The sequence below is a fragment of the Haemaphysalis longicornis genome, unplaced genomic scaffold (genome assembly GCF_048455015.1).
Source record: "Haemaphysalis longicornis isolate Haplotype H1 unplaced genomic scaffold, Haemaphysalis longicornis Haplotype H1 scaffold_58, whole genome shotgun sequence".
Classification (NCBI taxonomy): Eukaryota; Metazoa; Arthropoda; class Arachnida; order Ixodida; family Ixodidae; genus Haemaphysalis; species Haemaphysalis longicornis.
Genome location: NW_027526401.1, coordinates 1,609,520 through 1,636,664, shown reverse-complemented (window position 1 = coordinate 1,636,664; position 27,145 = coordinate 1,609,520). Strand labels below are relative to the sequence as shown.

Sequence of the window (27,145 nt, the reverse complement as noted above, 5' to 3'; positions counted from 1 at the left end):
CCGGCCTGTTTTAGGCCGAACAGTCCTGTGCTGCCTGGGACCACTATGTCATTCTTCGACTTTTGAGTTCGGATTTTCAGCTCTAAATTCGCGATGCCTCGTCAAGGTCAATTTTACGTCCATATATAGGAATTGAAATCTCGAGTTTGTATTTCGCGCCTTCCTTTTGTACACGAATTCTGGAATGGACATGCACGCTGCCCCGACAGCAATTGTTAAAGCTTAAATTAAGTACTACATCTTGCATTCCAACCGTCAGGCTCAATTTTTTTTCATCTCAAATTGGCGTAGTTGTTGCATACTAATATAAACAATTCCTAGAACAAACTCTCACAATCTGCAAATACATTCAAACGGCGCACTCAAAATTTTCTCGTCTATGCCTAACTTATATGCATCGCTTGAATTTCCTGCGCACATGCTATCATGCTGTGCCTTTAATGTCATCTCATTTCATAGTCCAGTCGTAAACAACTTCTTGCACTCCTCACTGAGCGAGAAAGCAGCCATCCTTCACCTTTGACCTTAATCTCCCGCCAAAACATTTCGATTTTGGATGGGGATGCTTTTGCTCGTCGCTGAGCTTTCGTTTACCTTGGTTATGGTCATGCCTCGACCGTATCGTCTCCAACTGAAACCGCGGACGGGGGTGGAGCGCACCGGCTCAACTGTATACGGCCCCACAACTGACTCACCTCGTTCGCAGAATCACGAATCAACGCAGAGGCCTCAAGAAGAAATGGTGCAAGCTCTCCCCATCAGTTGAATCCCATACGGCACCACCTACGTCTCAATCTGACCACTGAACCCACCAAAATCGGCAGGTTGATTTTGCAAGCCATCAAGCTAACCATAGGACTCCCAAATAACACTCCCATACAACGCCTCCTTTAACAACGCCTCCTTTAACACCTCCTTGAACTAGCTGAAGCCCACCAAGCAAGCCAACTATAGAACAACTAAACCTAACCACCACTGGGCGACACACTATAGGTTACACCCTTCCAATGGTGTAAGAAGCCACCTTTTACAGCGCGCGCCTATCCCCACCTATCGAAATTTTACAACCAATCCCCCCCAAAAGCAACTGACCGTACCACTGATACCTCGAAGCGTGCATCCTATGTATACAACAAAAGCGTATACGCATTGCAAGGGGCAACGCCCTCAGCACCTAATTACACAGAAGACCCGACCCACGCAACGTGCACGATGCAAGCTTTTACCGCACCGCAATGTCACGCCCTCACTGTCGTTGACTCGCGGGGTGACACCCTCACCTCCCCAACTTTACCCCCGGTTACCTCCAGAGCCGAAGCTATAGCCATAACAGCGGTACCTCCTGGCAGATATCACCGACAACCAGACTCCTGCCATCAACTGCTTCAAGGCATGCCCCAAACTGCCCTCCGCACCTTCGAGACTATTCGCCCGCTCCCAGAGATACAGATCGTCTGCACCCCTGACACCAGTCCTTGTAGGGGAATTTCCCAGGAATCCCCTGAAAAAGAAATCGACCTGGACCAGGCGCTACTGTCAACCTACCCGTGCTACCGACACATTCTACATCATTACCACCCCTCACGCCGTACCCTCCCCTCCTCTCCCTTAGTATAAACACGGCCGCCACAGGTTATGGTTTGATACTGCGTCGGCCGGGACACGAATTATTAGTTTAGCCTGTCTAAAACGTCCCAAACGAAGTTTAGCTGGTGACATCCGAAAGAAAAAAACGCAATAAACTGACACAAATAACTTGTCTCAAATGGTCAACAATCTGTTACACATAGTAGGGAAGGACAAGAAAAGTTGGATAAATTAAAACGAATATTATACTAATTTTATTATATCATACAGTCTTAACTCGGTAGCACAACCATATTAAATAAACTAATAACTGAATATTAACACAAACATTCAAAGGCAAATGAATGCGTTCGAACAATGGCCCACAAGCAATGAAATAAAACCATCAACACCAATTAACACAGTCTCGGCACCCAGTTCATCCGACGCGAGGGGAAATGCATCCGCCGAAATCTCTCCATTCTATGTGCCACCAGCGTCGTTCTCCAGGAACTCAACCCGATAATAAAACGGTCATGCAATGCATAGTCGGTCTGCGCACGGATTCCGAATGGCGTTGCGTCATGCTTATACCTGCCTCGAATTTTTGCCGCAAAGGACAAAGTCCTAAGGATATCAGTTTTCTTTGTGTTTTGTTTTCTAGCTTATGTGTACCAGGACTTTCCGTAAGACCTCTTGCCGCAAAAATAAAAAATAAAAAAACACCTCACCGTCCTGTCTGCTGCTCAAGTCATCAATTCTTAAGTGGAAAAACAGGCTGTTGGTATCTGACACGAAATCGACGAAGTGGTGGGTGAGTTGTATACCATAAGTAATAATAAAATTTTTATTTCGATGCTCGGGCTAGCGTAAATTGTGCGGATACATTTATGCATTAAACCTGAGGGCCATGACTTTTTGACGCCTCCGCAGCCGCATTGATGCGTCGTTCTGGGCGTGGGAGCTAAGCCGGACTTTAATAGCATTTCACCCTCGCCTTGTTTTCCATCCCGAGGCTTTTATCAACTGTTTTCTGCCCTGACTTGTTCGTCATGGCTGGCCGTTGCCCGTCGAAGTGAGCCCAACGCAAGCTATGCGGTCGGTAAGAAGATGACTGAAGAGCCGCTGAATACCACGAAAAGGGGATTAGGAAACGCCTCGTTTCGAAGCAGCTGGCGTCACCCATCCCTGATGGTGAAGGCGCGCGGGTCTGATGCGACGAGTGGGAGCCACAACAGCCAGGGTAAAAAAAAAATGGCGCAGCTACCACTAGTGGTGCAAGGCTGGAGTAACAGCAGAGCGTGCGGTCCCTCTCCCTTCGTCGGAGACCCGGCTGTTGCACCTCACATGGACTCCCGAACTTGCCGCTGCAAGTTCTCCATGACTGGCAGGCCCAGATCGTTTTAAAAAGTCCCCAGGCTTTCACATCTTTCCCAAAGTGGACCGCGTTAGCACGCGCTAGAACTCGCGGCAACCGGCTTCGCGCGCGAACGCACGTGAACTGGTGAGAACAACAGCACGCGAGAGATCTTGCCATGAACTCAATCACATAGAAGCCGGTTTCATAACCGGAGGGACCCAGGTTTTATTCCGACCACGGGAAACACTGCTCATTCGCCCAACATGTGTACTATACGTTATGAGCTTCCGCTTGACACCAACATGATTCGCGCCTTTAATCCTAAACTCTGTCATCCTAGGAGGCGACGCTGGCTGAGAAATCCGGGGAGGGACAGTAATATTCATGCGCGTCCGTACAACGGCATGCTTCCCATTTCGTCGTTACTACTGTCGATGCCTGTCGCAAACTATTCTTTACCGCGCCCGTGAGTTGTTGCGCCATATCCTTTCATTCAGAACCCCGTACAACAGCTCGCCTCACTTACCCGTGCGCGGCGGCCAAGCAAACTTAACGATGCCTACTTCGCGGTGTCTGGAGAACAGGCTGAGAACATACCCGAACGCGACGTGGCCTGGACAACATTACATGCGTAGAGGGGTCCTGATAATCAAGAGGAGGAGGATATTTCGACTGGCTGCAGTGGCGGACACTCGTTCCCCCTCTTCCATCGCTAGTCTCTGAACAATGGATCCTATCCAAGAACGTATAAAAAAATGAGCCTTGCTGCCGCAGCTAAGTCTCGTTGAACGTCGCGATGTCACGGTACATGTAGTCTACGTGGCAATGGATCGATCACAACGGCTCGCGTCACAAAAGACTTCAACGTCGACTCCCGGGACTCTCCGCCGTGAGTCGCCGTCTCGTCGTCGTAATCTGAGCGATCAGGACGGTTTCCTTCGAACAGTGGCCGCCCTACGCCACTAGGCAACACTACACCAAAGGCCCCGGTATCACAGGCCTCTAGTAGTGTTGAATATTCACAGAATTGTATTTGCCACCTCGTTCAACGACTAGTTTGTACTATTTCTCTTAACGTCGACCCTTCCGCGTGTTTATGCATTTGTGTGTTGTAGTATTCCTTGATAGCGCAAAAAAAACTATATATATATATTTTAATTCAAGGCTCCAATTCGTTCTTTCCGTTAACTTTTTCTTTTGGCCGAGGCCCAGCATCGGATGACCGCCCCTCATAACTGGTGATTGGCACAGTTATTTTTTTTCGGGACACACCCTTAACAGTGATAATTTAATTCAGATCAAAAAGTTTAAACTATAATTTTACACGAGACGCGGGGGCTGCAGTGGAAAGCGGCCGCACGGGGATTCATTCCGTACGCCGAAATCTGGTACGCATCGTGCTTTATACCGTTGGCATTGTTTAGGGAAGAGGTCGGCGATACAGGTCCTCCGTGCCAGTATCATCATTACCGAGGCTTGGCTTTTATGCGTTCTCCACAGCAAATAGACCTTAATGGGGGTGGGGTTAGGTAGCAAAACCATTACCAACGAGAGAGGATACATATCACAGTGTTGAATAATATTGATTACAATGATTTATTATTTACTATGATAGTTTGTGACAGTTTATGATAATTTATGTAAGAAAAACCAACGCCGAATAATTGCAATACGGTCGTGTAAATGAGCTGCCATTTTTTTTGTCTTATTGAGGCGACAGCCTTAAGTACCCCATCAGCTCAAAAATGTCTACAAAAGACGATAGTCGACTGGCGGCCCTTGCAAGTGAATGCATCCCTTCTCTTTCCCGCTCACCTCTCGCGCTGTCCCTCTCATGTCTCATTCCTTCCAAGATAACACGCTAGAGGTTTGCTCAAGTCAATTTAAATTTACCGCGTCCCACTGCTCCAAGTCGGGGGGCCTCGATGCCAGCGCTGACGTACGGCGGAGACGCGCGTGAATCGAGGCACCCGACTACAACATTTATAGAACCGCGTTGCCCTACTCCACGAGCGTTTCAAGCGGAACGCGGAACCTATCTAGTGGAACCTTTTGTTGCTGTTGCTGTTTGATTTTTTGGAATTCTGTCAGGTAGCGCGGGTAACAGCAGGCGACTGTTTTCTGCAGTTGATGTAGTAATTTATTTGCTATCGCAAAAAGCAAGCACCGTAAATTTTTTAATAAAGGAACACTGCAAATGTCACTCACGTATTAATTTTCTGCCTTATATTTGCGTGTCTTGTTTTTGTTCAACAATATTGACAAGTATGCACATTAACACCGGACTTAGACGTCAAGATTTGGCTGTGAGTATATAAGACTATTGCGCAGCATGTGTTCAGTTTGGCCGGCTGGCTGAATCGAATGACAGACAGACAGACAGACAGACAGACAGACCAAAATTTTCCCGTTAAAGTAGCCCAAGGAAGTCTATCGTCTTTAAAAGCGCCGTTGTTGTCCGGTAAAGAAAATGGCCTGCGCTGTAACGGGTAAATAAATAAAACGACACATGCGGGATTTGGTGGGATTTGGACCCTGGTCTCCACTGTAGCAGCCCGATGCTCTGCCGACTAGGCTATTTTTTATTTATTGCCGACCTTCGACATAATCCCAAAAGCAACATCACGTGTTGCCAGCGGCAGAACCTAAGTTGTTGTTCCTTCCTTCGTAGCACATGCCCACTTGTGGGATGGGGCCGGAATCGGGGGCTTTGATAGGATGACGCTCCCGGTTTACAAAATTTCCAAAACTGTGAATTGGAAACGTAAAAGGGGAAGAATAGTGCGTGCCACGTGACATCTGAACGTGATGGCGCGTGCACGGGACCACCCGCGCAGAACTCCGATTCTGGAGGCGGTGGTGGGTGCTAGCCTGCTGGTTGGTGTAACTTGCGCAGTAAGACGAAGAAATGGAAGCGAAGACACAGAAGCAAACACGGTATAGCCGAAAAGGAGGCGGTCGAAGTAATTAGTGCCAAAAGACGAAGGAACGAAAGCTATGAAATAGAAGCAAAAACGATATATCAGTAAAGAAGTTGTTCATAAGCAGCGCCAGGCTTTCGCCATCAAGTGAGCACATAAGCAGACTTGATTTCCCCGACGAATTTTGTCTCTTCCATAACAGATGTAGCTGCTGCGGCAAGCAGCGAGGTCGGCAGGTAATTTGCTTCATTTTCACCGCCTTCATCACAGTGGTGCATGCCCTTATAAATAATAAACGGCCCAGCGTTTAGTTGTTCCAATGGATGGTACAGATTCATTATGAATCCTATGCGGCTGGGCGCCTCGTCGGCCAGACTTCTTTCGCTGCGTTAGGCTCCAAACGTGGAACTTAATGGCTACTACCATGTTGACATGACGGCCTTCTCGAGAACTCGCGACACACGTGATATAGATGTCGCAGCTGTGCGGTTTATTTATCGGGCCCACTGTAGCACGAACTTTAAAAGCCCGAACGGCCACCGCGTGGCCCCGCTACTCCCACGCACCCATTTGGAACTCTCTAGTAGGCGTACGCCCCCACCAATTCCCCCGGCTGCGAACCAAGTCTATGCAGGAGAGAAAAAGAAGGCAACAGGCAACAGGTTACCGTGTCAGTTCATCTGCACGTCCTCTATAAGTCTCCTCCAGTGATGAACACACGTTCATACCGATTGTCGTCCATTTCGGTTGAAGATTCGGCCGTACGCCGAAGCAGGTGAAGTCTGCCGCTAATCATCCGTTCGAGGAACAGTTGCGCTATTGAAGAAAAACAATGTCGGGGCTGGGGTCACCATTCGTCACCATTAATGCCATGCAACCGCACCGCAGATGTCTTGCTTGTGTATTTTCTTTTCTTTTCAAGTGGCTAGAACAGTGACGGCACAATGATTCCGGTCTGCGTCTAACCGGGTCCGATCTGTGGTTACGCGAACCTACTGTCTTAGCCTAACGTTATCCCTCCGGACGACTCCACCCCCGCACTCCCTCCGCTACCTGTGTACGAATGCACAATTACAAAATCACGGGTGACTGTTTCGGGAATGCACAAATTTCTTTTACAGCCATCCACAGTATTCCGCAAGAAGTTGCGGTTTGTTTGTTTTACAGGAAAACAGAAATTCTGCCTTTTCCTTCAACAATAATGACCCATTGTGAATTTCGGATGGGTCCCCCGGGACCAGCCACTCCTCGCAATTCTGCGCGAATCAGGCACCTGTAAGCCCCGCTGGAATAAAAAAAAAAACAAAAAAAACATCGCTGGCAGCACAATTGCGCAATTTAATGAAAGGCTTTGCGGGTTATGGCGGGCCATCGAGTACGCCAACCTTTTCCATGTGTAAACGACCGCACCGTGTGATCACTGTACAAACACCGCAGAAACTGCTTAGATATGTGCACGCACCCACGCGCACTCGGCGGGGCCTCAGCTCGTCTCGTTGACAGGTCGAACGCCCACGTGTGGACGCGTCGTGAACCTCGCGTTTGTACACAGACGGAGCGGGCAACGTGTTGCGCCACTCTGAGACCAGCGAACGGCCCGACCCGTAACCGTGACTGCTTTAACTGCACTGCATGTATTCATGATGAATCCATCTGACTTTTGCGTCGGACCGTCACTCGGTTGGTGAGTGCTCAAGGTCGTAAGCCCGTGTGAGCTGCCCTTGTCCCACACGAGGTAGTCACCCGATAATCACGATGACGATGGGGATGATGATCATGATAATCATGATGATAAAAAGTCATGATGATAAAACAGCATCATGATAGATGCTGTTTTTCGTCTCACATGCGTTTCACGCTCTTCGTGTACTTCCATCGCAAGATAAGTAGGCCTGTTCAGGCTGTACCCAAAATCATCATCGTCATCATCATAATCATCATCATCACCACCACCACCACCATCACCACTACCACCACCAACAACAACATCAACAACAACCTACTCGTAACAGTAAAGAAAGTCGAGCTAATTGGTATGTTTGCATACTTCGAACAGCGGTAACACGACGAGGACAAATAAAGAAGGTCGAACACAGGCGCCGACTATCAACTAAAATTTATTCAAAGGAAAACATTTATCTGGTCATGCGAAATGACTGCGTACATTGATAAAAACAGGTGCAAGAATCTTTGGTCGCCTTTTCCCACTCACAACTTTGACACCAGCAAACCAACTTCCTTATCTGACAGGGATAAGGATGGGTGGCCTATGCAGCCCTCTCCCAATCTCATAATATGGAAAGCTTCCATTACTTCTCTTGTTGTTTGATTGCGGTGTTCGTACAGTATCTTCCTGTCACTGAAGGACGGGGTGAATTTGCATTTTTTGCAATGAAGTGACAAGCGGCTACAGGGCCTACTTTTTAGCTACGCAGAATGCTCTTTGAGTCTAGTATTCACACAACTCCCCGACTTCCCCGCGTACAGGGGCGCAAAGCGACACGCACTTCCCCCCGTCGTTTTACGTCTGGCTTTGCGCCCCTGTGGGAGTGCTCCCTTCAGGGGTTTTCGTTATTCCTCCGACCCTCAAAGCGGCGCCCCAACCCGAGAACACATGCGTTTGCATGGCGCTACCGCGCCGTTTCACAACGCGTCTTCTCGTTTTAGAGAATTGGGCCCCTGCAAGCTCACGAATATTCCGACGTCTCTTAGTTTTGCAGCCACCTCAGTTCCTTGGACTGTTTTATTTTCCGTTTCTTGCTGTATAATAAAACTTTACTCCCGTCGTGCCGTGCATCCTCGTAAACTTTTACACTGCACATGTGATTAAATATGCTTGCACGTCAAGTAAGAATTAAACGAGATCTGTAAGACAATGCCACCTCAGGTTGTCATCCTTAATGAAGCATACTAATCCCGCACCTAAACGTGAATATAAAATCGGCTCACGCCTGAACATAGTAAATTGTTCGCGATTCGCCACTGCTCTCAAGACTACCCAGGGCGATCTGCCAGTAGGCACCGGCGCGTTCGAGGGTGAATTCCCACGACATCGCCTTGACCATCGGGCAATGATGCATTTACATACACTAACGCTGCGGGGAGCGATGTTCGCGACGTTCACGAGCAGACACTGAAGTACTAATTAGGAATACAAGGTCTTCTTCTTCGCACCCTGCACCCTCGTCTCCTTCGGCGCCATGGATACTGTTCCGCGCACATCCATTTCATATGGTACAGCCGAAGCACGAGAAGAATAATTTAATGCATTTTCCTTCGTCGAAGGGGGTGAAGCTGTGATATTTATTTTACGAGCGTATACACAGTAAAAAGTAAAAAAAAAAGAAAACATCTGGGTTCGCTTTGCCACAATGCACTTGTACTACCAACGGCTGCGCGCTGTAGAGAACAAACGTGACGAATTAACAACGCCTTACATATAATTCGACTCAAATGTGACATCAAAACGTGATGTCTGGATTGCGTAATGCCACAATGAACTAGGTATTTTTTTTTTATTTCAGATTTCGGGAGAAACAAACATTTATTCATTGGAGACGTTAGTTCCAAAGAAAAGAGAAGCTGGCTACTCCAAATTTTGAAGAGAAAGGGCTTTCTTAAGAATCAGCGAGGTAATAAAAGTTACAGTCGAAAGGATCAGCTTGAACATTTCGTGTGCGCACAGTAAACAATATGCTGTGTACAGTATACACACTAACATAGCGCAACAGTAGAATGTATGCTCTTCAATACGGTAGGTATATGAACGCTTTCCCACAAGATGGGTATGTGGTGCAGTAATCTTGTACTGCCCTATATGCAAACAATACAAAGTAACCGTAATGAAGTACACACACGTTAACCTATATGCGGTGCAACACATAACCTCGATTTGTGTTGGCACACGTGTCCAACTGAAGGCTCATGCTTTTTATAGTGTTCGCATATCTTTGTTGCTCTAAAGAACTCCCTGAAAGCAAGGAATGCATCGGTCTGGGTTCTTAGATTGTCCCACGGGCCCACACATGCATGCATATTATTAAACCCGATCTGGCGAGAAGAGAGAAAAGATCCCCGTTCCGAACTGCCACCGCTTCTTCTTCTTCCTCACGTTATTACTCTACCGCTTCTTCTAAATTTTCTACACATAATATCATTCGTATAATGTCAGTACAATAACGAGCTTTTATGATTAAGTTTGATAGGCAATTGTCAAGCCTAGGAGGGGGAAGTATGATTAAGCATAGTTAGTACATTTGACCTCAAACTGGAAACAGCAATGGACAAAAGAAAATAAAAAAAAATGCAGGTATTTGCCAGGTAGATCTGAAAGGCAATCTGGTGTTAAGAAAATGGCACTTCCCGGGTCTATACCCAAACACGGTCAATACACGCGATAGGTATGGAACGAGGTTTAATATAAACTATACGCGCACCGTGATCGGAGCTGGCTTGTTTGCTTGCTTGCTTGCTCATTGATGGTAATATAGGGTAATACGGCGTCGAGAAAGCATAACTGCCCCCGGCCCGGTTGCCACGCACCCACACATGACCTATAACCGCGCGGGGGATTGTCAAAGAATATATAGGAGCTGCATTACGTGCGATGTGCTAAGAATGCCGGCTTGTTTGCTCGCTTGCTCGCCGACCTTACACCATACGCAACAAGTGTAAAGCGTGTACATCTTGGAGTTGGCCGCAGGCTACAGCTTCGCTGGTTAACCACCTGTACGGAGTGCATGGGCGCATTTTTTTGTTTGGGATTTCACTACATGTATATTACGTAAAATAAACATTCAGTTCAAAGTCAGCCTAGGCCCTTTTCTGTTCATGTACGCTTGTTGTACGTTGTACGCTTCGCCTCGCCATGATTAAAACAGTCGTAATACGTAGTTTTCGCTTGCAAATCACGTGCATACTTGCATATGAAAACAAATGGAGATCCTATACCCAGCAATATTTTGAATTTTGAATTTTCACGTGGATCTGGTTCCAGTTCAGACGTAAGTATCGATGCCTCGTTGCGTATAGGTCCCGTGCGTTGCGTACAAAACGCCTATCCGGTCAAGGCGACCGGGTCGGAGGTCTTTTTATATCAACTCAGACGCTCTTCGTATTCGCGCTGCTTGGCAGGTTGCAACACTTCGGTGACTCATCCTGCGGGCATGCGTCGGCCACTTATAGGAAGAGCTGCGCAGTTCGCTTGTATACGTGCGTTATTGTCGTTGATGGAAGAACATTCTTTACAGGAATAGGCGCCCGCTACCATTGTGTGTTTGCACTTATGCGTGGTAACGGGGGAGATGGGCAATTTGCGCCGGTCTGGCCCCGCTTGGCTCGCAACCAGAGCCCAAAATGGCAGTCGGAGTTTCAGCTGTTTCTCTGGCTTTATATAGCTTTATCCCTTTTGCTTAAGATTGTGAAAACATTTTTATGATATAAAAGAGCTTCCGACATCACAAATATGAAGTCACAAAAAATTGGTTCATTAGGACGGACGCAATAACTCACTGGGCACTGGGAAACACTTGGCACTGGCTGCCAATATATCAGTTGAACAAGAAAGCTACCTTGATCAGCATGATTTATGGTTCAAGTGAAGGCGATAAGCAACGTTTGTATTGCTATCATATGTATTAACAAGAAAATTGCACAATTGCGCAATTTCGCTTACCTGTCACTAGCCCATTGAGCCCCCGTGCTCGATGCGAGTTGACACGCATAAACAAGACTTTTTTTAGCGCATGAAATTACGTGCTGCCCTCTCTTTTTGAATTTGTGAAGGTCCGGGATCTTTTCTTTGTCGATAGATGGTGTTAAATGTAAAAAAAAAAACACAGCAAAGTGCGAGAAAAAAAATACTGTTTGAGTTGTTGCTCCTGAGCAACATTAGGCATGAATGGTTAATGGGTAAGCACTAATTATATGTGCCGGTACAGTTTCTGCTATCAGTGCTGGATATCTTTGAATGCCTGGAAGTTGAGAAAAAGAAATGGGTTTCCCTGTACACCACCAGCAAACGACAGTAGGTTTCCCGAACGGTAACAGGCTGCACCGTGCACGTATAACGACTTCAAAGTCACAAGATACGAGCTCCCCTTAAAAGATTTAAGAAAAAAAAAAACTCGCAAATATGAACAAAATATCTACAGTCGTGCGGGCAACTTTCTACTACCCAGCTTTGGGAAAGTGCCTTGGCGAGCACCAGCCTTGACGACCAGCTTCGGCTGGCCCAAATGGCTGTCGATGCCGCACGCACTCAAGGCATCTTGCACTCAGGACGCCTCCTTGACACTTCAGTACAAGCCCACCTTTTGCCATCTATAAAAGTTTATTACCCCCCCCCCTTCTCTCTCTCTCTCTCTCTCTCTCTCTCTCTCTCTCTCTCTCTCTCTCTCTCTCTCTCTCTCTCTCTCTCTCTCTCTCTCTCTCTCTCTCTCTCTCTCTCTAGCGCGCGCGCGCAGGCTGGAACCCGGGACGTTGCCACTGTCATTGGGGACAGTACCTCCAGGCCACAGAGGCCGAACGGATCCCCCCTTTAGCAGAGGCTCAAGATAGTAAATTGCGACAGCTTGGTCATTCTGACGAAGACGAGGAAGTATAAGGAAGGTTTCGGTCAACGTAACAAATGCGGGCGAATGTACTTTTGTGTTCAGCACTGGAGGGCTGAACATCGCCAGCAATCCATTTGTGTGAGGCTTTATACTGGCATAACCAGAAGCGTTTTAAAAGCGCTCTAGAGTGAAAAGCTTATGCGCTTATGTACTAACATATATACATGCATTCACAATTTTAAGTGCAAATGCACTTCTTAAGCGACCCTGAACCTGCGTCCACCGGCGATGTCCGCGCACGTGGAGATGGGCGCGCGCAGCCTGGCCGCTGGCATGGCACATACCCACGTGGGGGATTGGCCAGGAATCTCCTCGTCTTCCTTGGCAACGGGGGGAGATGGGCGCGCGCTGCCTGGCCGCTGACATGGCACATACCCACGTGGGGATTGGCCAGGAATCGGGCGTGAGAAGGGCTAATGCACCCGCTTAAAGGAGTACTGACACGAAATTTCAAAGCTGAGATCCGCTCTAGCAATCAAGTACAACGACAACACAAATAGGTGTCTGTGAATAAATGCATATTTCTTTCTTTGTAGTTGTGTGTGTGTGTGATCTCTCTTTCGCGAACATTACCGAACCGCGCAAATTCAACTCGTGCATTCGCACTTTCACATTCTTCCCCTCGGGGAAATGCGGGGAATTTTTTTACGAAGCTCTGCTTTGCGGGGCATGGCTGGACGTGTGTCGAAGAAAGGCTAAATCAAAGCAAACCCGAAAATAAATTGGCCGCGTATCGGCTCACTTCGCCACCAATGTCGTCGAAAGACGAAGGTCTTCTGCCGTCCCTGACACTATAATGCCGATCTTCTCAAGTTCTTCCCCTCCGTCTCGCTCCTCCCACGATAAACACGATGTAGGTTCGCTCAAATCAATGGAATTTTCCCGCACTCGCACTGCTCGCGCGCCACCTATGAGAACCTTTCTTCACTGCTCGACATGGAATGCCGCCTCGGGGTCTAAGCTCGGGCGCGAGACCTGTTTGCATTGTAGATCCAAATATCGTTTACAGCGCGTTTTTTTTTAATTTGCTATCGCGAAAACAGCGCGTTTTATTTTTAATTTGCTATCGCGAAAACCGAGAACACATCAATTTTTCATTAAAAGAACAATGCTAGTACCAAATGTGTGTTGATGTTTTGCCTCAAATATCCATTATGGTTTCTCTTTGCTGAGCAATGTTGACAAGTGCGGACTGTAGTATACCAGATTTAGTAGTTCGGAAAGGTTTTGCCTATATAAAATACTTGTTCAAGAATTCTTTTAACTTTTAACCGGGTGGCCGGATCGAGGAACAGAAACAGACAGTCCGAAATTTCCGGGTTTAAGACGCCCAAGAAAATTATCGTAAAAAAAGGTTTCGGCCTGTGCCGTTTCAACTATAAACCTAAACAAAAGGGCAAGAATATTTACAACATGTGGCACGCGAGTAGTGCGAATCCTAGAAAATTGAGTTGAATGAACATCAATTGCATTAATTCGGGGATGAGCGAGGGGAAGGGGGAAAGCGCAAGGAGTCGGAGGGAGAGAAAAGAGAGGCAGTTACGTGGCAGGCGGGGCAGAGGGCTATCGTCTTTCGAAGACATTTGCAGCGAAGGGAGCAGACAGGGAGCCAATTTTTTATCTTTGCTTATGTTGCGATTTTCATTTAGAGTGGCTATGGAATACTTTACAATGCGCCCACGCACTCCTTGTTAGCCAGCGAAGCTGTAAGTGCGGCCGGTGTTTGACGTATGACGCGTGGCCTACCCTTTCGGAGAAACATGCGGCCGGTGTTCACCATCGCCACGTTGACGCTGCTCTGCCTGCACCGTCTCCGCCCCCACCCGCCGTTGTCGCTTGAGCTTTGCTTCACTCAGTAGCTCGCTGCGCGCGCGCGCTGCGGCGAGCCTGAGAGATTCTTTTTTGCTCCCTCCGATGCGCCATTCCCACCTACCAACGTCGGAGGGTGCGACAGTGTATCTATACGTCATCATATAAACACAGCATTTCCTTCTCCCCTTACTTCTAACTGCTCTCCCCCCTTTTTTTCGCGCATGAGCGTGAGGTTTCGCCGGAGGAGTTTTCTACGTACACGGGGGTGCTGGATTTTCATTTCGCTTAGCCTTAGCCACTGAAGCCATATAAAGGTTCCCTTTAAAAATTGGGTGGTTTAACGCGCCGAGGCTACATATGGGCTATGAGGCGTGCCGCACTGGATGGCTGGAGAGTTTTTTTGACTACCCGAGGATCTATAACGTGCGCAGAAATCTCGACACATGGGCGTCTTCGGTTTCCGCTTCCATCTGGAAAGCGGTCACCGCGGCTGGGATCGAACCAGCGTTTTTGGGTTCAGCGGCACAGGCCTTAACCGAAGAGTACGGAATGATTTATAGCATTGCCGCTGAAAAGTAGCCGTTCAGTAGTGGGGAACTTGTTTCTGTGACGCTGCATGCAGCGCACAATGAATGACGGGACTTTGGAGAACCCAGGAAAGAGATAAAAGTATTTTAAACGAGTGTTTAGGTTATCTGATGTGTGTCAGGAATATTTGGTTAGGATATTTCGCGGTCATCTCATCTAAGGACTGCATTAGCTCACTAACCTTGTCTTAAGAGCGTTTCAGATGTTGAAAACCGTTAAGAAAGTGTTCCAGGGGCCTTTTAATAATGCCGTTTCGTCTTTGAGAGCCAGGCTCAATGAGGGAAACGGGCAAAGAAGCTGCTAATTTGGTCGGGCGCGCTGAGTTACAGTCGGTGCACTGCACTGTATTCACGCTGCATGGCGTGCATGGCTGGGGAAAAAGATTAAGAACAGTCTACTGCCAGTTACACTTGAACATGTGCAAAGCTGCATTAGGGGCCCTACTCTTCACTTCGCAAATTTTCTATAATTCACCACGTTGTTTTACGGAAGCGGTCGGTTTCGTATGCGCGTAAAGTTTTATTTATTTATTTACATACGTACATATTGGGGGGGGGGGGGGGGGCAGATAATCGATATGAAATACAAGATTGCACACTCATTAAAGATAGGAAAGAAGAAATCAATTGTAAGAAAACATACAAGGTTTAAATTTGTGGGCCCCACACTTTCCACCGAAAGACGAAACGCCGTGTAATAGGGTGCTGAATTTGCAGAAATCCCCAACAAGCTTGCGTGGTAACGTTGACTTAAATGCGAGAAAATATTCCTTAAAAAATAGAGAAATATTTAAAACCATTTTAAATGCAAGAAATCGATAAATACAAAAAAAAACAAAGGAAAAATAAAAAATAAACATTTCAATCTTATTTATTTACACATTTTAATTGCTTTTAGTAACACAAGTGGGATCTCTGTTTTGGTGTTGTCTTGCAAGCTGTATTAGAGTTATCTCTATCATGGCCGTCACCGTCGCCACTCTGTGACCTGCTGGTGCAGCGCACGTCTTTCGTAACGCTTACTCAGGTAATAGATAATCATACTTATTCCGCCGATTCATTCATTCGTCAAGCTCGCACTCGAATAGCGCGGCCCAGAATACAAAGGCCATTTTGCTTCATAACAGCAGAGCTGTTTAACCTTTTAGTTTTGCCGGATAGCGTTACCAAAATAATACCAAGAAAAAAAAAAAAAAAAGCGGGCGCACGTGAGCGTGCGCTCGTGAGGAGTTCCCGGCGTCGGCCAGGTTTGCAAGTGGGCTTGCGCCACGTGTGCTCGCAAAAATACCAAGAAAATAGCGAGTGCACGTGAGCATGCGCCTCGTGAGGAGCGCCTGGCGTCGGCGAGCTCTACCTTCGAGAAAACTCTGCCCGGCGTTCGAGGCGTGATCTCTCGCGTGCTGTTCTCTTCTCCAGTTCACGTGCGTTCGCGCTTGAAGTGCGGACCACAGACGCCGCGTTCGCCAAGACGGTTGCCATGGGCTCTAGCACGTGCTAACGCGGTCAACCTTGGGAAAGACATGAAAGGCTGTGGACAAAACAATCCGGACACCTGCCAGTCATGGAGAACTTTCAGCGCCAAGTTCGCAAACCCATGTGAGGTGCAACAGCCGGGTCTCCGACGAAGGGAGAGGGACCGCACGCTTTGCTGTTTCTCCAGCCTTGCACCACTAGTCGTAACTGCACCAATTTTTTTGTATGCCGTCTTGAAATGTGCAAGATTTCAATGTGGAATTGCCGAAGAAACGTGCCTTCCCGTCTGCAACGCTTTATGTGTCACGTTTTCGTCGCATAAAAAATGCTAATAATAGAAGACCCCAGGGCGTTTCATGCGGCCCCAGAAGAAATGTCTTCCTCGCGGTGCAATAGTGCTCAGCCGTAACGCCCACTTTAAAGGGGCTTGTTTTGTATCAGTATGTAAGGATATACAGAGGGTCTTAAACAGGTATTTAATAAAAACGCTGGCGTGACATCACGATGCTTGTACATACACTAAAAATGTCTTCCCAGCTAGGCATTCATGTATGGTAGCGAAGCTACTATTGTCATAGCATTCAATTATGCTCATTTGTAACCGAGAATTCGCCTTCCGTGCGCGTTAATTGCGTTCGCAGAACTCCACCACTGACTTGAGGCGCGCAACTACTAGCAGGTGACTGAATGTTTATTATTGAGTGGTCACGAGCGGTGATAAAAAGAAAGAAGAAATGAAAGCGTCTTCTGATATTCAATGCTTATCTTATTTTTGATTAAAAAAAGGATCCTGTATCGCCTTTCAGCTTACAGCGCTTCTGTTCGCGCCAGCATGGATGACAAAACGGCACTTCTGCCCTCGCTCAAGCTGGAAGGCGGCCAATTCCTTTCTTGCACCCAGGGGTTGTTCGCTTTGTTCGCTGCTGCCGCAAGGCGTAAAAATGTGCGTGTATTTATACTACGCGTCCGTGTACGGGGAACCATGCCGGCTGCGCGTACAAAAGAGGTACGAACGAATATGCAAGCGGTGCTAGTGGCGGCCTTGGAAGAATAAGACAAACGGGCACGCTGTTTGCGGGAGGTTTCGTAAAGACAAATATTCTCCGTAGACAAGTGAGAATGCGACGTACGCGCACATCGTCAAAGGGCTAGAGGCACTCTTCGTAGCTTCACGTTTATGTGCCCCCCTCGACCGAGGCTTTAGCAGAGGAAAAATAAAACACTTTTCAATTTCCAAGGATCATTTGCAGCACCTCATATCTATTACGGGCTGAATTTTCTAAGGTTTCGCTGTTTTTATAAACCTTTAAACATAACGCATAGCATTCCACCAATTAAAGTCGTTCGAAATCCGGGCATCACGCTGGACGCCACTGTGACGACAGTCGTTATGAAAGCGCGCTTCCCACCTTACTTCCAAGCAGTCCCCGCGTTTTGCGTAGTTTCTATACAGCGTCACAACACCTCAACTGCTCATATAATCGACGCAGTTATCCTCCATTTAACTTGTTTGGCTGTTCGGACTATCAACTGTCTGATTGGAAGAGAAGAAAAATCTGCTTTTACTTCTCAAAAAATATTATTTTCTTTTAGCTAATTATTAAATTTACCGCACCATAAACACGCATGAGATACTACAAATTGTGTCCCGCATTGATCCCTTAGTTAAGAACTAGGAAATGGGGATTTTTCTCCTTTTTAACCTTTGCAATAAGTTAGGAAACGGGGGGGGGGGGGGGGGTAGCGTTCATAAGCATGCGTACCTATGAAAGGCCACAAACAGCAATTTCTCCGCGTCCTGTATTGTTTCAGCCCCCCACACTTTACCATTGAGAGGATAAAGAAAGCATATGATAATTAACCAAACGCATTTTTAAAGTTTTCACAGAAACGTCGACACCTCCGTCCGCAGGTACAGTTCATCGTGACAACTCTGCTGTTCAACTCTGGTGGCTCGCGGCAGCGCTTTTTAACCAAATGTTCAGACGTGAGACTGGTGTTCTTCAGGGGGGCGAATTATGCCCATGAGTGACATGGTTCATCCGTCGCAATGCAACCTTTTAGGAAGCCACTTATCCCACTCCCTTTTATAGACTTGCAGCTTTTCACTGCCCGTTTATACGTGAAATACCTGTATGTTAGCCGCGAAGCTTCGGGCAATTCGAGACGCAGCTCATTACCAAAAACTTTTGAGCCTCAGTGTAGTCAAGCCATTTTAAGGCGAAAGCCTTAAGCGCCCCATTCTGCGTCGTCGTTGTTGTTGTTGTCGCCGTCGTCGTTGTTGTTGTCCGGTCAAGAAAATGGCCGCCGCTTGAAAGAGTCAATAAATAACGCATGCGCAATCCGACGGGATTTGAACGCTGTTTCTCCACAGCAGCAGTCCAATGCGCTACCACAGCGCAGCTCCGCATTTTTGTTCGCACGTTGCCACCGACAGAGCAAAAGATGTCGTCGTTGTTGCTCCTTTCTTCGTGGCACATGCCACTCGGGGGATTGGCCAGGAATCGGCAGCTTTAGGGGCTAATGTGCACGCTTCACAAAATTCACAAAACTATGAATCGGAAACGTAAAAGCTGTAGAATAGTGGGTGCCGCGCGGCACCTGAACGTGATGGCAACTGAGTAGAGCAGGTGCCCACCAGTCGCGAAGAGCCCTGATTCTGGGGAAGATGTGGCGTGCGCCAGTCTGCCTGCAGACGTAATGCGCGCCGTAAGAAACAGAAAGGGAAGCGAAGAAACAGACGCATAGCTGGTGGAGCAGAAAAGAAGGCGGTCGAAGTAATTCGCGCGAAAATACAAAGAAAATAAAACGAAGAGAGACACGCAAATACGACGTAGCAGTCAAGAAGTTGCTAATAAATAAGTATCGCCATGCTTTCTAGTTCAACAACACGTCAGCACACTAGAGTGCTCCGAGGAATTTTTCAACCGACCTCAGGCGCAGGAGTGGTGTTTGACGCAAAACGGCGAAATTATTACAGCAAATATGGTGACCACCGTGAATAAGAGGTCAACAAAAACCAGTTCGATGTATTAACGGGCCGAACATGTATAGATGGATCCGTAAAAACACGCAACTTTCCCCAAATGCCGATTCACCCCTTAGGGATTCGTTAGGGCGAAACCCTGGAACTTTTTAAAGATATTTGTATGGGACATAGAAGCAAAAACCAGCTAGACATCGTAAAGGGCCTACGAGATCAATATGCGACAAGGCAATTTAACCCCTTTAACTTCCTTGGGGGCGTAATTTCCAAATATATCCAGCTTTACTGAGCTTTTACGCCAAGATAGGAATGTACTCCCGAAACTCTAGCCTCTATAGATGCAGCAGTTTCGGCTTTGAACGACATTTTGCCATTACAACCAATAAGTTTCAATTAAGGCTGGCCTTCGATGCAAACCCTAGCCGCCGGATTTTTTATTCTATCCTCAGGATGTTTCTGCTACTGTTACGGAACAATTCTGGATGTCAGTGCATGACGTTACACAACGGGCTCTTTGGCACAGCGTTAAATAACAATAGCCGCAACTAGAAAAATAGTTAAAACTGAAAATTGCAGCAAATAAATAACCCCTGCTTTAAACGATGGTACCAGACATGATTAACGAACAAGTAAAACACAGGTATAAGAAAAAATAATTTACTAATAATTAGGGAAGCAATTTTTGTTTTTGTCGCATTGTAAAAAGCTTCAGATCCTTAGTCAATTCGATGTATGAACGGGCCGGACATATAATGAGGGATCTGTAAAAACCCCAAATTCGGATCCCTTCCCCCGTAGCGGTTGGTCTGGGTGAAACCTTCGAACCTCTAGCCCCACCAAGCTCGTGTATTGAGAGCTGGCCCCCAAGTGCTCTGCCGTTGCACGTAATATGACGTAGGGGAGCAAGACCTTCGGCCTTATAAGCATCATGAGCTGTAACGGCAGCGCAATCGACGGCGCCTATAACCGGGTTCTTTCAAACCACCCATCATTAGGAATTTTCGCCAGTCACAGCTGGTCGAACCTTCGCATTTACGCGTACACGCATCCGACAGCGTGACTGTCGTCTGCAATGACATCATGCATTCATATACGCGCCAACTTCCTTAATTATCTTCAGACAAAGACGAACGGAAGATCTTTCATTCCGTTCCCCTTTCTCTAACGCTCTTCTTCAGCGCCGAGTTCGGGTGTCTCACAGCCTGGCCTCAATTTTAAAGTGTCCGTTCACAGCTGACCTTGGCAGAGGCGACGTTGACAAATCCCACTGCAATCACCTTCTTCCCCGAATCAGAGCAAATCGTTCCTCCGTCTTTCCCCGTTACCGTGTAGACTCGCGGTCTCCTTACCAGAGAAAATCGCCAGGACCAAAGCAGCGAGCAGCCAGGACGTGCCCCGAACCAGGTTCGCTGTGCTCTTAGGGCGGGTCATCCTTTGGCCCGTCCGTGGTTTAGGCACTGGTCCTAAAGAGTTCACTCGTGAGCGGGATGCGCGCATGCGAACATCCGCGAAAACTCCCACGCACGCAGCTCAGCGTGCGACTGCGCGTGTTCCAGAAGAGCCGACAACCTTGTCATCGACGACGGGCTCTTCAGTCGCGAGGACCCGGCGCTCCTTCATGTCGCGGCTGCGGCCCTCGCCTCTCGCACGCACAGGTGTTCTTCCTGGGGAATCGACATGGCTGTCGCCCGGCCACCGCCTCTCCGCAGGAACAAGCGTCTTGGTGGCCGCTGTCGCGCCGAGTGTTGTGGTGCGTCGGCGTGATCCGAGAGAGACGGCGCGCGCGTGGGCAGACCGGGCGCCGCGTTCTCCTCGCTGAGCGGCGCCCGACCAAGAAGGAGACTCGGGCTGGCCTTCCGCGGCGGCCGAACTTGCTCCGTAACCCGGATGACGAAAGAGCCGCCGGCTGTGTGTACCTGCCTTGTCGGCCCCGCGCATTACTCGACCGTGACAGACGAACACGCGCGTTGGTTAATGTACCCTGCAGGGACACTTTAAGTGGCGCACGCTGGTTGCGGTCATTTTCGTCTGCCTGGCGGAAAGGCCGGTCGGAGTACAGCGCGCGTTTGAATGAAGCGGCCGACCTGTGGATCTCCTCTAAACTTCGTTATAACGAAGCTCTAAGGACAGGAAACTAATCTCGTTATAACCGGGACTTCGTTAAAAGCGAGAATGATTTTTTTTCTTCCACGCTAAGCAGTTTGCACCTTGAAAAACTTTGTGTAAGGCGAGTATTTGAATAAAGCGATTTCGTTGTGATGACGGTTTACTGCATTTACAGAGGAGATTCAGATCAGCTGAAAGAAGCAGCAACACGCGCTCGCACGAACACACACAAGCGCGCCCACACGCGCGCACGCGCACAAAGTGCACCTGTTATCAACCGCCTACTCCCACTGAATACTCGGAACATCGCTTGTGTGGGAATAGCAACAGTTTTAGGCGCAGCTTATATGGTAGGGTTCCATGCATTTTCCACGTCCGAAAGCAAAAAAAGTCCCGAGGCTCCACGTGTCTTGGAAGCGCGAGGCGTCGGAAAACGAACGTCCTGGCCCCGATGTGTGTGCTACTAGAACGCGATTACCGCCAAAGTGGCACGCCGTTTAAAACATGATTTGTACCAAAAGGTTATACGTCTCATCACTCGGGCATGCATTTGAAGTGGATTAGCTATCACTAGTAGGTGTCATTTTCAGGTTCAGTAGAGCAAAAAAAAAAAAAACTGGGAAAGCTTGAACTAAGTCGCGCAAGGCTTGAACCGTTGCGAAGCTGCAGAATTTTTTTCTACGTGAGCAGTGACGGACGCATCACCACGCATTTATGGAAGTTCGAAATTGTTTATTTGCATGTTCCGTCGTCGCGTTCCACTGGACTAGTAGTAGCGCTCGGCATTTTCTTACTCCTCGGGGTTTGCATCCGCATAGAAATGAGAGTGCCTATCTACGCTCCCACGGCATTAATTAATGACGCTTCCATCCACAACACTCTTGAAGAAAAAGCCTCAGTTTATCATGAAGCTCAGCACCACCGACTAACAACTTCAATGCAAGGGCGGGAACTTCTTCGCGCCCTCGGGTATCCCACCGACCACCTCCCACCCATCACTCCCTCGCCGCCACCCTGGGAAAGCATACGAAGAATCACTGTGCTACCCATACCAAAACACATGAGTCGAGCCACAGATCAAGAACGTAGAGCATCTCGCGCTCAACATCTGCCCGAACCAATCCATGACGCCTACTACACGGACGCCCGGTTTGTGGACCATACAATGACTACGGCGTCGGCTGGCCCCTGCACAGCTCACGTACGGCATCACGTCAACGTCCCCTCGCCCACAGCTGCAGAGACTCAAGCCATCGCAGAAGCCATTACACTTCACCAGCATCGGACCGCCCACATTACAGTCCGCACGGACAGCCAGGGAGCACTACGAAGCTTCGCCTCGAATGACATTCCATCCCCTGTCCACACTAGCCTGATAACATACATGCACGCTCATCCCCACCTACACGTTTTTCTTGAATGGATCCCTGGCCACCAAGGCATAGAGGCTAATGAACGAGCTCACGCTCTGGCCCGCGACGCTCATTTCCCGGGCAGCCCTCAGCCGTGGCCTGAGGAATACAATCCAAAAGAGGATAGAGCAATGCACCATAAAAGGCGCCGCGAACATCTCGGCAACCTCCGCAAAGCAAGAATGGTACTTCCCTCCCCATCTAAATTCATGTCACGGAGACACGCTACATATATTAGACAGGCGCAGACATTGTCCCTCCCCTGTGATCTGTTCCTCCACTACATACAGAAGTCACCAGGCCGTCCGCACTGTCAGGTATGCGGTGGCTATCCGGACAATGAACATACATATTGGCGCTGTGTACGGGCGACCTCGTCTTCCACATTTCTTTCGACCAACCCCATCCCCCCTGATATCCCCTACTCGTGGTCTAGCTGGGCCGCTCCCCCTGAAAACCTACGGGCAGCCCTGTGGTCCCTCTTGGCTGCCCACATTGAAACTCTTTGTGCACCTCCGCCAAGGCCGTTACCGTCGGAGGACCATGGGGCACCCCCTTCCTCCGAGGACTCATAACTCCGCGGCTCGGACTTGAGCTGCAGAATAAAGTTTCATCTCTCTCTCTCTCTCTCTCTCTCTCTCTCTCTCTCTCTCTCTCTCTCTCTCTCTCTCTCTCTCTCTCTCTCTCGGGGTTTTCGCCAATTTTTTTTTTTTGCTAAACCCACTGCGCGTGCTGCGGACGCTCGGCGGTCGCCGCGAGGCACGCGCTCACGAGTGCTCGACATTCCTCTCTGGTATTTTTCTGCGACATCTAACTTACGGCCAGTAACAAAAGCTCCACTGTTAAAAGTGCGGGGGTATGTGTGCCTTTCTTAGGGATGACCAGCATTAATGCGCAAGAGAAATAAAATAGGCTCATAGCTTTCACCTAAAGTCTGCTTCACCCCTATGTCGTGTGCTTAAAAGCTTCGCTGGTCAGTCGCCTTCAAAGAGTGGAATGGCTCATGATTTTTTTTTGTCGTGTACACCTCAGCATTTGTCGCCGCCTTTCCCCGAGTGCGAATACTACGCACCGAACATAAGCTCCATTCGATTCAGACGCGATTCCCTGCAACGCCTGCAACGGTGCAGGATGCGCTGCACCAAAGCGCTCGATTCACCGCTGCACGAGTGGTTCCCTGCACCGCGTCGCTCGATTGCTCATGGTGCGGCAGCGGTGCCGCCAGGGTGCAGAGAATCGCTGCACCTGCTACGGAGGAGGTGCAGCGATTCGGTGCCGTGAGCGTTGGGGCGTTGCGGGTTGGCAGGCGGCTACCGGCAGTTGCGGCGACCGCGTGAAAATGTCCGTCGAGCTCGAAGATACGCGGGACGAACTTAGCGTCGCCGCTGATGCGTACGACGCAACCCAGATGGCCGTAAACATCCAGTTGTAGAGGACGACAGGCGATGATGATCAGCAGACGACTATGCCTGCACCTCGCTCGATTGTGAACACGCAGGGGCGCTGGTGACGGTGCAGCCGTGATGCACGGCACCGCGGAACCACGCTGCTGCACTGCACCGGCACCACAGAACTTTCTCTGCAACGTTGCCGTGCACCCCTTCTGAATCGAATGGAGCTATAATTTATTGCTAAACCTCCGTCTTTCCTACCACCGATACTGCGTCGCATGGATCCGGCCAGTATGGTCCCCGGCAAAATAGTCCCAGACAATTCGGTCCGGGGCAATACGGTCCCACTGGAAACCCGGACGAAGCGGTCGCAACTGGAAACCCGGCTTGTCAGCAAGTCAGCTGAAGCGGGCGAGACATTTGAGTGCAAATTATCGGGGTTAAGCAGCCCGCCAACACTAGGTGGTAACTGATGGAATGTTTCCTTCTATTTATTATTTTTATTATTAATATTGTATTTTCTTCTCGCCAGCCTCACTAGCCGGGATAGCATAGACCTTTTGGGAATAGGCCGGTTCGCAACAAGCAGACATTCGTCATGGGAGGATTTGTCGCGGGCGCGTTCGTCTCAAAGAACAGGTGGTTTGTTCTTTTGTGTTGGTTCCAGTGAGAAGGGGTTTGGATTTTTTTTTAGTTTTTAAGGGCCAAAAAAGCTGTATCCAGCAAGAGAGGGAAGACAGACAGGGGAGGCAGCAGAAGGTAGTGCTTGGAAGAGGGTCAATGATTAATACTACCCTGCGCCCGCTGCCTACTGTTCCCGGTCGGCTTGGCTTCCTCGGGCCGCACTCGGGAACAGAAGAATATGGTTTAGGCTTTGGAAGACTTTATGCCTATCAGAAAGGCCGGTGAGGGTCAAGTGATTCGAGCCTAAATCCTTTCTCTTTCTCTTTCGCCTGTAGATCCGGGGCTTTTCAGCAATGAATGTCAATCAGCATTTCAATCAGATCCCGTGATTCGAGTTTCAAATGCTGTCTCCCTTTGCACATATGAAGGAATGGACCTTTTTTCAGTAGCGATGTGCGTATGCGCGCGCTGCCAGTCCGCCAAAAAGAGGTAATTATTGTGTATGATTTTACTCTTGATTTGGACTTCGAGTTAACAACCACCAACCGAGCTTGTGTTGTGCTTTTGCACAGCGGATATTCCTACACTCGCATCAAGGTTAACGAATAGACGCTGCACTGGGCCTGCAGGCAAAGGGAAATTCGCAAGGCGAAAGTTACAGATTTGACTAATAAACATTTTTTTTGAAGTGCAATGATGAGCTATACCGCGTTGACTTATGAGGGGTGTTTGTTCCAACTAACAAGATTGGAGTAGCAGTTATTAATAGAACATATTTTTCGCAGCATTAGTACATGCCAGCACCGTGTAAATGGATATGAGCGACATCGGATCGCGGCTTATTGTATCTCACTGAAGACTATATTCTGCCTTTAAAAAAAAACCAGGAAATAATAAAAAAAGAGAATTGTTTTCGCACCCCTATGACGAAGTTTCTTATGTGGCGAACTGTCCTATGACGAATGATCCTGTGTGATCAAATTAGAAAGCGGCTTTTGACAAAACGCCATGGTTTTTTCGGGGTCAAAGGATTTTCTTGGGAACATTTTGTCCGGGTTCGCACTTGGAACCATATGGTCCGGGTTCATTTTGTCCGGGACAATATTGTCCTACACCCATGTAAATAACGTGTTAATGCACGTGGCCTAAGGCACTGTTTAGAATTGTCATAAAATCGCCATATGCGCATGCGGCCGCAGATGCGTAGGAAGAGGTACATGAAACGGAAGCGGCCACTGGAACAGCGTGCATTTTGCGTGTATCTATATACCACTTGTCCTTGGCTTTTCCCTGTTCGTTAGATGGGTGTACGGATCGACTCGCTAAATTCTCTGGCGCCTTAAGACCATATGTGGTGAGCTTTTTCTCGGGTGTGGATTTTTGGCATCCGAACTGATGCTGATCTGGTCCACCGTGACGGTGCGATAATTGATATGGGGTCGTGAATCTCAATTCTGATGTTTTTCGCCTTCCACTTGTGATTAATAAAACAAATCCCCCAACTTAAAAGAGCTATGAGCGAGAACGACGTCTCATGACGCTTACTCACCTGACTCTCATCATCGCTTGCCTGGGAACTTTTCGCCAAAATGCGCGCTCACCTCAAGTGGCTCTGTTAAAAGAGTTGGAGCGTTTCCCGATTTCGAGCGCATCCCAGCTGCGTTTCAAGATGTGTGCCGTCAGTCTAACCTGCCTGCATCCTGTAAAATGCGAGAACGGCATCAGGTCACGGGTCGGTTACAGACGCACAACGAGCGGGAGAAAGAGACAAAACTGGCTTAAGCAGCATAGTTTAAGAGGTGTCTCTTCAGTGCAGGAGTCCATGTCGCAAGCAGGAAGTGGTCCCCAGGTCGACAGCTGGACAGCCGTATATGCCACTGCTCGGGGCAAGGGGAGGAGTTGAGGGGCGGAAGTCTGGGTTATCTGCGTCGAACATTATGCATCTCAGGGTTTCAAGTTCCTAGCGGGATGTACACCTTTTGTCAAAATTTTCTAGGCCAATTCTAAGCCTTCTGGACCACAAAGATTTCAAAGCATAAGCCTTACCTTCAAGTGTGACAAAATGATTTTATGACAGTAAGTTTTCTTAGCTTTACGGCATAAAACGTTTCAGCCTCGCTCGGGACGTAAGATTGTACATTGAATTTTTGCGGCCTACGCACTTTAGACTTAGTAGAAAATTTTGACAAAGGCTGTACATCTGGCTGATTATTATGTAGGGATGTGTAAGGGCATATAGGCTAGACAAACGAAAAAGTGCCTCCGTGAATCATAGTGAGTGTGGTTTCTTGAC

The 27,145-nt window shown here is 48.3% G+C and overlaps 1 protein-coding gene across 1 annotated transcript in view; it reads right to left on the bottom strand.

Annotated features, from left to right (window-relative positions):
- The window catches only part of LOC144140995 (tyrosine kinase receptor Cad96Ca-like), a 56,997-nt gene extending 35,831 nt beyond the window's left edge, over positions 1-21,166 (bottom strand). The window contains exon 1 of the mRNA XM_077672481.1: positions 20,669-21,166. Within this exon, the coding sequence (XP_077528607.1) occupies positions 20,669-20,816 (148 nt within the window). The 5' untranslated portion in view covers positions 20,817-21,166. The remainder of the gene's footprint in view (positions 1-20,668) is intronic.
- Positions 21,167-27,145: the final 5,979 nt, after the last annotated feature.